At 32.3% G+C, this 14642-nt stretch overlaps 1 protein-coding gene across 2 annotated transcripts in view; it reads right to left on the bottom strand.

The window, feature by feature from the left end:
- The window catches only part of GRID2 (glutamate ionotropic receptor delta type subunit 2), a 1483500-nt gene that overhangs the window by 341666 nt on the left and 1127192 nt on the right, over window positions 1-14642 (bottom strand). For both annotated transcript variants that reach the window (XM_004756063.3, XM_004756062.2), the window contains exon 10: window positions 4354-4551. In XM_004756063.3, the coding sequence (XP_004756120.1) occupies window positions 4354-4551 (198 nt within the window). The remainder of the gene's footprint in view (window positions 1-4353; window positions 4552-14642) is intronic.

The raw sequence follows: 14642 nt of genomic DNA, 5'->3' as shown, positions 1-14642 counted from the left end.
TCATGACAGACTCCAAGAAACATTCTTTTAATTTTGGTTTTCTCTTAGGAAGATAGACAATTAAGTGAACCCATGCAGTTCGACCTATGTTCTTTAAGAATCAACTGTGTTTACTGTTATTTGAAATATACTTAGATTCATGAAAAATGTCTACACTAGCAGAAAATTTATAACAGTAATATACTCATTTTTGTGGAGCTCTGTTATAACATTATTATGTAATTTCATCAGTGTTATTTTGCTTTACAGGGGTAAATAACCCTGAAGAAAATTTCAATATGATGAATCTTGTTGGATAATCTAAATCACTTTATGATATTTTACTGATTATCATTTGTATAATTGAATTCATATTTTTAATTTTTGAAAATTAGAGCTTACATTTCTATTAGTAACATAATAAAGTTAAGCAAACTGTTATGAACCCTCAACATCTTGACAGTCATTCTATAATGCTGACTGTTCTTTCCTCCTTAAAATGTCTTCCCTTGGCTTTCATAACACCACATTTTCTCAATTTTTTTCCTATCTTTGCCTTCTCCAACAAACTTTTAGTAGGCTTATTCTTCTCCATCTGAAAAATACCTAAATATTTCTCAGAGCTTGGTCAGAATGGCCAAATATCTCTGAATAAAATAAAAATCTAGTTGCAATAAACAGAGTTACAACTTTTCTGGCTAAAAATCATATGGCAGTTGCTTTCTTTAAGCCCAATTTTTTGCTTTCTAAAAGGACTGCACCGAATTTTAAGTTATCATACAGTCATGACATGCCCTTACATGAAAATGAAAACAATTAAATTAAATGTTAATGAATACTAGCATACTATTGCTTATGTGTGGTTGTTATATAATAAATTCTTAAAGTGTTTAAAGTTATACTTTTAAGTAATCTTTACATCAACATCCTTATATTCCTCACTTCAAAGATGAGAAAGCAAGTCTTAAGAATGTAACTAACTGGAATAAGCCCACAAGTCTAAAAACAACAACAATATTAGACTAATTCTCATGCTTTTTTATCATCAACTTGCATAACAAATAAAGTTTGTTAGCAAAAGAGCTCATTAAGAATTTTATCCATTCTCTATAAAGCAATCTTTATATTGCTTTTTAATAATGCCTGTGCATTTCTTTATCCTTTGTTTTAACATTGTTGCTTATCTGGGTTCAGATCAGGTAGGACCTCTCAGAGATAGAAAGGCAGAATACAAAAGGTTTGTGGGTTTTTAAAAGAGGAATATAAGATAAATTATCATAGTTTTAATAAGAGAAATGAGAATTGATCATTCTCTCTTTCCTACTGAAAATATTTATATTAATGTTTTTCAAATAAGATTCCATGTGTAATTGATTTAATAAATAAAACAAACTCAGGAAGATTTTAAAGGATATAAAAATCGCATTATTATTTTTCTTACAATTACCGTCAAAACATTTTATTTTTTCCTCTTCCCCATGTCTTGAAAACAACTTATTCAGACCTTTTAGCTGTCTGAATATGTTTAAGTATTTCAGAAATAATTCCGGTTCTGGCAATGATAAGGTAGTTTTTACTGAATTAACCCAATAAAGAATAACAATTATAAATTCTGTATCAAATTTAAAAACATAAATTAAAAAGACTGGAGATAAAACCAAAGGAAGGAAGAAACTGAAGGGTATCTGACTCTTGAAAAATGGTAATTGCATTAGGTGAGATCCACTTTTACACGGTTTATTTATTGAAGACCCACCTCAGTTTAGATGACAAGAGGTACTGGAGCTCAAGCATAAAGTCAGTGTCTTATAAGATTTAAGTGTCAGGAGATGGGAGCCCGAGGCAGTCAGGGTGGCCAGAAATTAAAAGCAAATCACAGACAAGAGGGAGTCATGGAAGAATGAGCCAAAAATTTGTGAATAAGCTTCCCTCAAGTCCTTGGTTGACTCCTAAACTGCACATGCATGAGGATAACTTTTTAAAAAATCAGCAGAAAGCAACAACCAGAAGACTGAAAGAGCTGAACAAAGATTATAATTACTGCTTATGACAGGGAAGATAGAGATAAAATTTTGAGTCTCTCTAAGTCACAAGGGTTTGATGAAAACCACAGGCTTTTCATAGAAACTCCAGAAGGCTATGCTTAAGAACATAAGGATTGCTAAAACCAATTGATTTTCCCCCAAAACTAAAGAAAATAAAAAAGACCTGGCTTAACAACATGTAAAACCGAAGATCCACAAGTTCAGGGGAAACCTATAATAACTAGCTACTAAAACAAAAATCAGTCCTCTTCAGAGTATGCAATCTCAGAGACATAATCTCAAGTGTTCATAATGTATCAACCACAATGGTCAGTATTCAATCAAATGTGACAAAATAGAAAATGAGAAGAATTAGAAAAATGTGATCTACAGTTAATAGAAAAAGTAGTGAACATAAGTCTATCTGGAGATGGCAAAGATGTTGAAACTGTAGCAGATAAGGACTCTGAAACACCTGTTATCAGTATGGTGAAGGATTTACAAGAAAAGATGATCATAAAAAGATATGGAATCTCAGAAGAGAAATGGAAATCACTTTTTAAAAAACTGACATTCTAGGACTGGAAAATAAGCTACCTAAAATAAAAAAAAGTTTACCACATGAACTTAGCAGAAAATTGGAGACTGCAGAAGAAAGAATCAGTAAGTTTGAAAGCAGATCAAGACAAATAATTTAAAGTAAAAGTCAGAGAGTAAAAATATTTCAAGAAATTAAATAACACCTCAGTAACTTAGAGACAATATTAGGAGGTTTAACATGAATATTCTCCAAGCTTTAAAGAGAGAGGAGGAAGGGAAAAGCATAGAAAAAATAACTATAGAAAAATTGCCAACATTTACTAGATTATATGAAACTTATTTCGGAAACTCAGTGAATCCCTAGGAGTATAAATACAAGGAAAACCACATGTAGGTAGATCATAGTTACACATCAAAACATCAAAAATGAAAAAAAAATTGTAAAAAAGCCAGCCCACACTAAAAAAAGGAACAAAAGTACAAATGATATCTGACTTCTCATAAGAAGAAATATATGGCAAAAAGACTATGGAAAGACACCTTTAAAATGTTTAACATTGAGAAAAACTGTTAACTCAGAGTTTTATGCATACTAAAAATATAATTCAAAACAGGGCAATACAGACATTTTAAAGTTAAAAAAAAAAAGGGTGAAATACACTTATAGGACTACACTTCAAGACATTCCAAAGGAAGTTCTTCTGAAGTAAATGATGTCAGGTGAGTGAACAGAAATGTAGAATTAACTGAAAAACCTTAGAAACAGTGGATAAATGGTTAAATACCAGAAACGTTTTTTCTCTCTATATTTATAAAAGAGAACTGAAAGTTTAAGTTAAAAAACTATTACATTTTACTCTGGAGTTCTGAAATAATTATTCTGACAACAATAGCATAAAGGATAGGGTGGTATAAATGAAATTATATTGTTACAAATTTATACCTTTTCAAAAATGTGTAGTGGTATGATATTACACTAGATCACATATTGTAATAAAACACATATTGTAATCTCTATACTAACCACACAAAGAGAAGTACAAAGAAATACAGTAAAAAGTCAAAAGAGAAAATAAAGTCAAATATGAAAAATATTCAATTAACCAAAAGAGAAACAAAAGAAGAAATAACAGAGAGAAAAATGGGACATACATAAATCAAATAGTGAATTATAAACCTAAACCGAACTATTCAAAAATTCATCAAAAACATAATAATTATAAGTGTGTGAGCACCTAATAGTAGATTCAAAAAAATGAAAAAATTCAAAATCTGACAGAAATAGAGATAAACAAATAAAGAAGTTTAAGCACTCTTTGAAAAATCAAAGAACAAGGAGAAATATAGTAGTAAGGATAGATCTACCTTACTTAGATCCTGAAACTAAATGATTAGCCCCTAATTGGTTTTGGGTTTTTTTGTTTTTTTGTTTTTGTTTTTGGGTTTGTTTTTTTTTTTTTTTTTTTTTTTGCAAATAACACTGCATTTTTAAAAGAAAACAATGATATGAATTACATTGTGACTTCGGTGTGTATCATATACTGACAAAATATTTCGAGTATAAATTTGGCAAAAGTAAAGCCTTTTATAGATACTTTTCTATTATATAAAATATTTTAAAATGTAGCTTTATTTTTCTCATCAGTTTCTCTACACAGAGTTCATAAAATAGTACTGGCTGCAACTTTTGCACTCAACATTACCACTTAAACCTCTGCTTTGCACTTATTTTATATGAAATAAGCTTCTAGAAGTTACAGTTCAGTCATTGGTGATGGTTAGATAGGTAGATAGATAAGTAAATGCTTACCTTAAAGACTAGTTCTCCTACCAAGCCATTCCATGTCCCATCTTCTTGTGGGCTTCCATACTTGTGATCCGGTGCAACATAAATTTCATAGTTAAAACCCAGGTAGTTAGATAAGGCATCCAAAACATCAATGGAGAAGCCTTGGTATTTCTTCGGCTTACCCAAGACATTTTCAGAGACCATTACAAAAGGTTCTTCCTACATGGAAATAAGAGAAATCCTTGATGTCAATCTACAGTGCTCCCTGAAACCAAAAATTAATTCTTCAAAGAGTTTTGCTTATACACAACCTAAAAATTGCTTTTGAACTTTGAAAGAATTAACTTAAAAATATAACTTATATGTTATTAATGTGTCATAGTATTGAATAATGTTTAATCACTTAATTTCTTTTCATTTCTCATTTAATTACTACTATAACAAAAATTAGATGAAAGTGACTATAAAACTTCAGGGGCCATGAATTCATTATTCTTGTCACTGTAGGACCAATCTACAATTCAGCAATAATAAAATTAAATTTAAGAAACCATAATTTTTTTGTATCTTGAAGCATTTGTTATCTATATATGTCAAAAATATGTAAAATAATATTTTAACAGATAAACTCTACATAAACTCTCTGAAAAAAACCAAAAAATTCTAAGAACATATAGTTTAATGAAAATTTATAACATAACATTTACTTGGAATTATTTGATAAATAATTTTGAAATGTAGATATAACCACACATTTCATTGAAAAAACAGCTTGTCTATCACTGCTATAAACATCCACTTAAGTTTTTGGCAAACTGTGTAATTTATTAAATTTAGCAAATTGGTTTCTGTTTCTACATCTTTTACCATTTTGAGTTTTTGTCCTCTTACAATTAACAAATAGGCTCCTTTCACTTTTTCCTGGTATTAAGGAAGCTCAATTGGTTTGAAACATGCTGGCAGACTATAGGAAATTAGATAATCTACTCCTAAATTTCTTAAATTTGTTCTGAGACCCCTCAGAGCAGTAATATTTATAGATAACCATATATATATATATACATATAAAACAGTAATTTTACAGATAACCATATATATACAGGCAGATTTTAACCTGCCTGGAGGGCTATATGTCTATCTAGCCCATATGTATACATATACATATATACACACATAATTATATGCATACATATGGGCTAGATAGACATATAGCCCTCCAGGCAGGTTAAAATCTGTATATACATATATATGTATATGTATATATGTATATATGATTTTATCCTTGGATCATTTTTATCCTTGGATCATTTTTCTTTAGAGACTCACAGATGAATCTTCATTGAGTGTAAAATAACACTTTAATATGGCTTTTAGTCAAAGATCCAAAGTAAGTGTCTTATAAAATCATTTCATCTATTATAAAAATATTGCCCACCATAACATTCAGTTTTCCCCTAAAAATACCATGAGATGAATTTTTGAATTTTTCAGAGCCAATAGGGTTTCATTTTGTGCCCACTTCTAAATAATTAAAATAAGATAACTAATTATCTTGGTATCCCTTTTCACTTTGGACACCCAGAAAATCAGTTCTAAGTTTGAGGCTTATCTACAACTATGTTGATTTTGTGGTATTTGTAATATTTTTTAAATTTTGGTTTTCTAAACTAGTGACACTTTCTTTTTTTAAAAATGTGGTCTTGGTCTACTGTTTATATCTTACCTCAGAGTAAAATAAATCAGTAAGTAAATAGATAAAGGAGGTGACTGCTATTTGTTCCCAGGTAGTTGTTCTCTTCTGCACTAATTATATATACGTATATGCATATGTATATCTATATCTATCTATCTATCTTTTTATATTAGCACCTGAGAAAAAAGACAATCTATAGTCTCCTTTTAGGCAAGGTGAGACCATGTGACTAATTCTGACCAATGGAATGTAAGCAGGTGTTTTGTGCAATTGTTCTTTCATCTTTCCTCTTTTTTTCCAACTGGAATGAGCACATAATTTCTGGGGCTCTGGTAACTGTTTTAAAGCACACAGAGTGGAAAAATAAGAAGAAGTATATTCCCTTGAGATGTGAAATGCCATACCAGACCGTAACTTTCTAGGATTCTAGAACATAAGAAAAAAAGAAATTTCAGATTTTTTTTGTTGTCAAGCTCCTGATTGTTTTTCCATTACAACACTATTTGATGCTAATGAACACTAATAGATCAGTAGAAGAGAGGTTTTGGGAATGGATAAAAATTTCAAGTAATACTGATTTGTTTAATCCAAATGATGTCAAATGAGAGAAAAGTAAAAATTTAATCAATCCTTTAATATTATGTGTAAAATATAGAACATCTTAATGATTCTAAATATTTATGTATTTTAAAATATATAGTAATCTTTCAGATAATTGTCAGAATTTGTTACCAAACATTCAGTTATACAGACAAAACACAGACCTAGCCAACGACTATGCAATGCAATGTACAAATACTCTGAAGTAGGCCATGAGGTCATTAGAATCAGAATGAATTAAATAAACTCCAAAACGAAGATCATATTCAGAAGCATGCCAATAAGAATAAAATTCTGTAATTTTAGAGTTAGAATTAGTCTACATTTTAAACATTTACTTATTGACAAACCAAAGTAAAGATGATTCAAAAGAGATCTTATTTGATTGATTCCTTTACCAGTAGTTTTGGACCATATACATTCTCTATTTATTCGTGGTCTTCAAAATCTAATAAATCTTTAAAGTTAAACAGCAATTTAATAAACAGAAAGCTGAATACCACTCTTCAGGATGATACTAAAACAATTAAGAATACTAATTAAATGTATTGCAAAACTAAAAGATCTATCTGGCAAAATATTATCCCAATATATGCTTTGATATGAAATATTGGTTTTTAATTTTTACTCTTATCTCTTTAAAACAGTTGTTGAATATGCTAAATTATATTTCCTTAATATGCTAGATTTTCCTTTCAAAATTATTTTTAATTCCAATATTACAAGTAAATACCCAGGCAAATGGATCCTTTCAAAGTTTTGTTGCCAAAGTCTGGTTCCAGAAAAATCAGCTGGAATTGATTAAAGGTCTAGAGTAAAAATGGCTATCCTAATGGTTCTTTTACAGATGACTGATGAATTATTAATGAACATGGTCTTCAAATTTTACGACCCAAATAAACTTTTATTACATCCTATCACTTCTCTTCTGAATAGATGTTTTTAGACTTTGTTTTTAAGCTCTTTAACAGATTAGGATCACTATTTGTACATCCTACCTCAGACCAGTTATGCTTTATGAGGACAATCAGCCAATACATTGGACAGGTAAACATAGCAATAGAAATTAGATTGAAGGTCTAGGACCTACAGTAGAAAAAATACTTTCTCTTCCCTATGGCAATACTGAACGTGGTAGAATCATTTTTATCTATATACCTATTTCCAAAATTTATTCATTCTTTGACTTACCTATTTAACATGAATTGAGCATCTACAGCATCAAGTTACTACACTCAGTGTAGTGAGTGTAGTACCCACTATACTCGATACTGTAGAAAGTCATGGCCACCACTTCCAAAATAATCACAGTTTGGAAAAAGCCACATACTCAAAAAATATAACATAAAACAAAAGCAACATACACTGCAACTATTAAACACAAGACACCAGAGAAACACAACAGAAAGTATTTAAAAAAAAAAAAAGAAAAGAAAAGAAAAGGAAACCTTCATTTTGGGAGTTACTGGCTATGGACTATTTTAACAGATAAGAAAAATTTCAATTCAAGATCACACAGAAGGTTACAGAACAGAAAGTCATCATAAATCATTTTACTTCAACTCCATCTCCTTGGACCTCAAATTTTTCAACCCTTGGATTAAAACCTAGGTCTTAATAATCTGTCTCAAATTTTAATGCAATTTAAAGTGGTATGAAACTGGAAGAGATTCCAGATGCATGCCAGAAAATAAATAAATAAATAAATCTGTAGTACTCTCTGGAGAAAATATCTGCATTTTAGGTCTTACATTATTCCTTTAAGTAATTGTTTAAACAATGTTCAAAACAGAAGTCAAAGATACCATGTAAAAGGAAATTCTATTTCACATATACAAATGTGGAAATAATATACAAAAGAAATAGATCTTTCAAGAACTCTGATACTGAAATTTTCAGATCCATATTATAAAAATTGTGTTACCATACTAGAACAAATTGACAAGGGACAAATTGACAGGAAATTGGAAAGCACATGAAATGTCATTGCACAATCTGAAAAGAACTAAACATAAATTTAAGAATGAGTAAAGAGAATGTCTGAAGTTAAGAATTTAATAACTGAGTTAATCAGAAGATTAGAAATAGAGGAAGAGAGAATTAGTGACTTGTAATACTTCAGAATTAATACCCGTAGTGCAAAGGAATAAACAACTAGAAAATCTCAAAGCAAAAGTAAAGAGATGAGAAGCAGAAAGAGAAATAGTCTGATAATCTCAAATATTGCTAAGGATATGAAGAAACAGGAGTTGTCATTTACTATTGCTGGATGTTTAAATCGGTTCAATACTTTAGAAAATGTCCTGACATATCCAGCAGAGAATGGATATTTACAGGCAAATTAGTTTTGCCTGTTTTTGAGTGTTACATAAATATTTATCTAGGATGAAGATATGTACAGCAATGTTCCAACCATTTTACTCCTTGGGTATGAACACTTAAGAGAATCCTGGGCATCAAAATGTATACCCGAGAATGTTTATAACAACACTGTACATAATAGCCCAAATCTGGGAATAATAAAAATCCAAATGTCCATCAATATGGAAAAGATAAATCTCCTGTGGTATATGGATCCAATATGGATTCAATGTATATGGATCCAATGTAACCACATTAATCCAATGTGGTATATGGAACCAATGTAATGTAATCCAATGTAATACTAAACAGCTTAAAATTTAAGAACCTAGAGCTATACAGAGTAGCACAAATGGACTTTTAAAAGAATAATGTTGGGTGAAAAAAAAACAATACTTGAAGAAAACAGTCTGATTCCATTTTTTAACATTCATAAACAGGTAAAGTTAATTGTGTATTTAAGGATTTACATGCAGGTGGAGATACCATAAAGAAAATGAGGAAAGTGATCACCTCTGGGTGATTAGCTCTGAGATGCTGGGGAGGATATCATCAGAAAGATGCACAAGGAAAGTTGGCTTCTGTCATAATGATAGCCTTCTATTTTTTGATCTGGACAGTGGTTGCCTGGTTGTTACTTTATTTTTCATTCATTAATGTCTGAGCTTTTTTCTGTATGGAAGTAATATTGCAATATAAACAAAAATAAAGAAAAAGTATGTTAAGTGAGACCAGATCATGGAGGGCATTGAAGCCATATGAAGTTTTTGCCTTTTATTTGGAAAGGAGCTGGAAATTTGTGGAAGGAAAACAGCCTGATCAGAAAGTAATTTTGAGAACAACATATAGAATGACTTGTGGAGGAAGCAAGGTCTAGGGGTCCTTTGCAACAATGCAGATGAATGACAGGAGATTATAGCCTGTGCCTATTTAACATATATTTCCAAAGTATGTACAGGTGGCTTTGAGTCTTGTATTACAGTGATGGCGGGTTGGGGAGGAGGGTAGAAATGACAAAATCCTGCCTTTAAAATTCATTTTCCAGAAATTAGTTTCAAAGAGTATTAATAAAACTGAGCTTAAGCCAGTGAAAACCTGTCTACCTATTAAGAGAAAATAAATTGCAGATTTCGATTTTCTGATCATTTGGATGACAGATTCTCTAAACACAATCCACAGCAACTGGAATAAACAAAGCTTTCACGGAATGCCTGTAGTTATCAGTCTAAGCACATTAGCACGAGGATCCACAGACTTGCTTGTAGAAAAGAGTATTTCAGTGGTTTGATAATTTTCATATTAGCAGGGATTTATTCACATCACTTGTTGGGTTATTAGATAGTAACTTCATAATTCTGAATTTGTATTCAGTCACTTAAAAAACCTCATGCTAATTGCTTAGTTGATTTACAACACTGTTTGCCACTTGCAGATTTTGTAGTTAATTCCCATATTTTAATAACTATGCAATATTGTTTGCTAGTGATAGAGTTGGAAAAAAGCTTCTGACATTGCTGATAGGCACAAGCGACAAGCTCTATTGCCAAGACTTTCCGAGAGCTGTTTAGAGGTTTTAATAAGCACAACCTCACAGAACACGAGGATGGCCAAAACTAGGAATGAGTCACTAGAAATTCCTTACAATTCTGCTCACACATACAGTTCAAAGACATTAAAAAGGGAACAAGAATATTTCTTAATGGCCTGCTTAAAATTTTTTTTTTTCCTCATAAAACATGCCTCTGGCCGAAGCAAACAAGAGTTGTCTTTATGCACAGTGTGAGCTTATATTTTGCTTAGGGATGATACATTCCACTTTGATATGGGCAAAACTAATGACTACCATTCTCCTTGGAAAGGCATCATTTTTTTTTTAATATTTCTAAATTTTATTTATTTATTTATTAGTTATAAACATATAATGTATTTTTATCCCCAGGAGTACAGGTCTGTGAATCACCAGGTTTACACACTTAACAGCACTCATTATAGCACATACCCTCCCCAATATCCATAACCCCCTCCCCCCTCCCAACCCCCCTTCCCCCAGCAATCCTCAGTTTGTTTTGTGAGATTAAGAGTCACTTATGGTTTGTCTCCCTCCCAATCCCATCTTGTTTCATTGATTCTTCTCCTATTCCCTTAACCCCCCCATGTTGCATCACCACTTCCTTGTATCAGGGAGATCATATGATAGTTGTCTTTCTCCAATTGACTTATTTCGCTAAGCATGATACCCTCTAGTTCCATCCACGTCATTGTAAATGGCAAGATTTCATTTCTTTTGATGGCTGCATAGTATTCCATCGTGTATATATACCACATCTTCTTTATCCATTTATCTATTGATGGACATCTAGGTTCTTTCCACAGTTTGGCTATTGTAGACATTGCTGCTATAAACATTCAGGTGCAGGTGCCCCTTCGGATCACTACGTTTGTATCTTTAGGGTAAATACCCAGTAGTGCAATTGCTGGGTCATAGGGTAGTTCTATTTTCAACATTTTGAGGACCCTCCATGCTGTTTTCCAGAGTGGTTGCAGCAGCTTGAATTCCCACCAACAGCATAGGGGGGTTCCCCTTTCTCCATATCCTCGCCAGCATCTATCATTTCCTGACTTGTTAATTTTAGCCATTCTGACTGGTGTGAGGTGATATCTCATTGTGGTTTTGATTTGTATTTCCCTGATGCCGAGTAATGTGGAGCACTTTTTCATGTGTCTGTTGGTCATCTGGATATCTTCTTTGTAGAAATACCTGTTCATGTCTTCTGTCCATTTCTTGATTGGATTATTTGTTCTTTGGGTGTTGAGTTTGCTAAGTTCTTTATAGATTTTGGACACTAGCCCTTTATTTGATATGTCATTTGCATATATCTTCTCCCATTCTGTCAGTTGTCTTTTGGTTTTGTTAACTGTTTCTTTTGCTGTGCAAAAGCTTTTGATCTTGATGAAATCCCAATAGTTCATTTTTGCCTTTGCGTCCCTTGTCGGAAAGGCATCATTTTTTATAGGCCACATATGAAGATTTGAAACTTCTCTAAGTTACAAAGGCTAATGGTATGGAATTTGTTATTAAAAACATATAGAGATACCAGGATAGTAAAGCAAACGTGAACAACCTCTACAGAGGAATAAATAATCTGGGTAGTGTAAAGGTAGTGTAAAGAATGTCTGAGTTGTGTGGAGAGAAGAAAAGAGGTCACAGGGCTATGCAATGAAAATATCTTTAAAAACGCTCTTGCAAAAAAAATTTATAGAGGAGCAAATATTTAGAAAATATCACACTAACATATCTTTCAAAATCCTTGCAAAGTATTTTTATCATGCAACATTCAGGTTACAAATCATAGAAGTAACCTTAAAAAGCAATCCTAGGGATCCCTGGGTGGCTCAGTCAGTTAAGTGCCTGCCTTCTGCTCAAGTCATGATTCCAGTTGTCCTGGGATCAAGCCCCACATCAGGGCTCCCTGCTCAACAGGGAGTCTGCTTCTCCCTCTCCCTCTGCCTGCCACTCCACCTGTTTGTGCTCTCTCTGTTGAATAAATAAAATCTTAAAAAAAAAAGCCATCTTAACTTCCTAAAACTATATCTTATTATTTCTGATTCCTATTTTGTAAATAATTAAATGCCAAAAAAATACTTTAAATTAACATGAAGTTAAGGCTATTAGTATGCAAAGTAATTCATTTTTAAAAATAATATATTTGATTTTATACATTGCTTTCAAATCCTGAAATGGTTACATCTTAGTGACTTACAGGCTAAATGGAGAGTGACAAAATGAAACCAAAAAGCGTTCATTTCGTTTTCATGAGAATGTGAAAGAAATATAGAATGTGGTAACAGAATACAAGGTTACCAAGGACAATATGCAATCACAAAAATCCTAAGTACATTATTTCTCATTTATTGATTTTCCCTAGCCTGCACTTGAAAATATGTTTTAGGAGACTAATATTTTATGGACCAAATGATTATCATATACAAACTTAGAAATACCAGACTCTCAATTTACTTTCTGACCACTAGATAACATTTTTTGTTTGTTTGGCCCAAATCTTCATTATTTTGCTCAACTTAACACCTATGTGAATACACACATGCAAGAGTCAATTCTATTCTATAAGCAGTGTTAAAAGTTTACTAGGTGCAGAGTACTTCATAAGCACAGTTATCCCGCAAAAAGGAATCAAGAACATGTTTTGAGATCTAGCATATTGCAACTACAAGAAGTGAGTGGCTATACCAAATATAAGAAATCTACAAAAATATTAAACTGAAGGACTTGGTAACATTTGACTTCAGAATGATGATATTTACAAACTCTCTCATTGATATATCATGTTCCTGTTAAAATATTGCCGAGAACAGTAATATTAATAAATGTCAGCTGAACCTTATAAGACTCTTTTTCCATCAGGATATAAAAGCATTTAATAAATGCAGACTAACACTAATTAAATACCAGAATATAATGAAAGCCATATAAAATTAAACTTGGAATGTTTATGACTAGTGTTTTTTTTGTTTGTTTGTTTTTTGTTTTTTGAAAGAGAGAGAAAGCATGAGAGTGAGCAGGATTATGGAGAAGGGCAGAGAGAGAATCTTAATCAGGCACACCCAACATAGAGCCTGATGGAGGGGTCGATCTTACGACCCTGAGATCATGACCTGAGCTGAAATCAAGAGTCAGATGCTTTAACTAACTGAGCTATTCAGGCATCCCTGGCAAGTGGTATTTTTAACCAAAATAATAGTACTTACAGGAACATAACAGAAATTCATATTTTTTAAGTCATTCAAAAGAGTGTTAATGCTGGGCTTTATTTAAGAACGTGCTAGTGAATAAGCAAACAAGAGACAGACATCTCTATCCTTCTAGGCCTACATCATAATAGGAGCAATAGACAATAAATAAAGTAAGTATTATATATGTCAGGTGGTGATAAGTACTATAGGGGAAAATAAACCAAATAATGAGAACAAAAAGCATGTGAGAAAAGGCAATACCTTCAATCAGGAAAAGCCTCTGTAGAAAGAGCATTCCAGACTGAAAAAAGAGTAAGTGCAAATGTGTCAGGCAGGTGTTTCTCCTGCAAATGTGTCAGGCAGGTGTTTCTCTGCCATGTGGGAGAGAAGAGGGACACTGGTATGGCAGGAACCCAGGGAGCTAGAGTCAGGTAAGGAATGTTTGAGAAGTAATGGGTGGGGGCCAGATGGAGCCTAAACAGAGCTTTTAAACTTGTAATGACTTGAGCTGTTAATTCCACTGAGACAGACAGCCTGATGGGTTCCAGGCAGAGGAGGGACATGACCTAATATGTTTAACAGTTTACTGGACAGTTGACTTTTACTACTGAAGAAAGATTGGAAAGAATAAGACAGAAGCCAGGAGATCAGTTACGAATCCTTTGCAGTAAACCAGAAGTGAGCTGATCATAACTTGGTAGGAAAATGGATTTGATGAGAAATAATTGGATTCTCAGTAACTCTTGAATGTAGAGCTAATGGGATTCATGGATATACTGAATGTGAGGTTTTAAGTTTTTAGTGGGAAGCGATGTAATGCTATGCCATACATCCTAGAGAAACTCAGTAGAGGCATCAGTCTTCAGAAGAAGATGGACTTCTGAGACTCTCCTTGAAGGTTTTT

This window comes from Mustela putorius, unplaced genomic scaffold, assembly GCF_011764305.1.
Source record: "Mustela putorius furo isolate JIRA1106 unplaced genomic scaffold, ASM1176430v1.1 tig00003871_pilon_pilon_pilon, whole genome shotgun sequence".
NCBI classification, from domain to species: Eukaryota; Metazoa; Chordata; class Mammalia; order Carnivora; family Mustelidae; genus Mustela; species Mustela putorius.
Note: the sequence above shows the minus strand (reverse complement) of the source record. Positions and strands in the feature narration are given on the sequence as shown.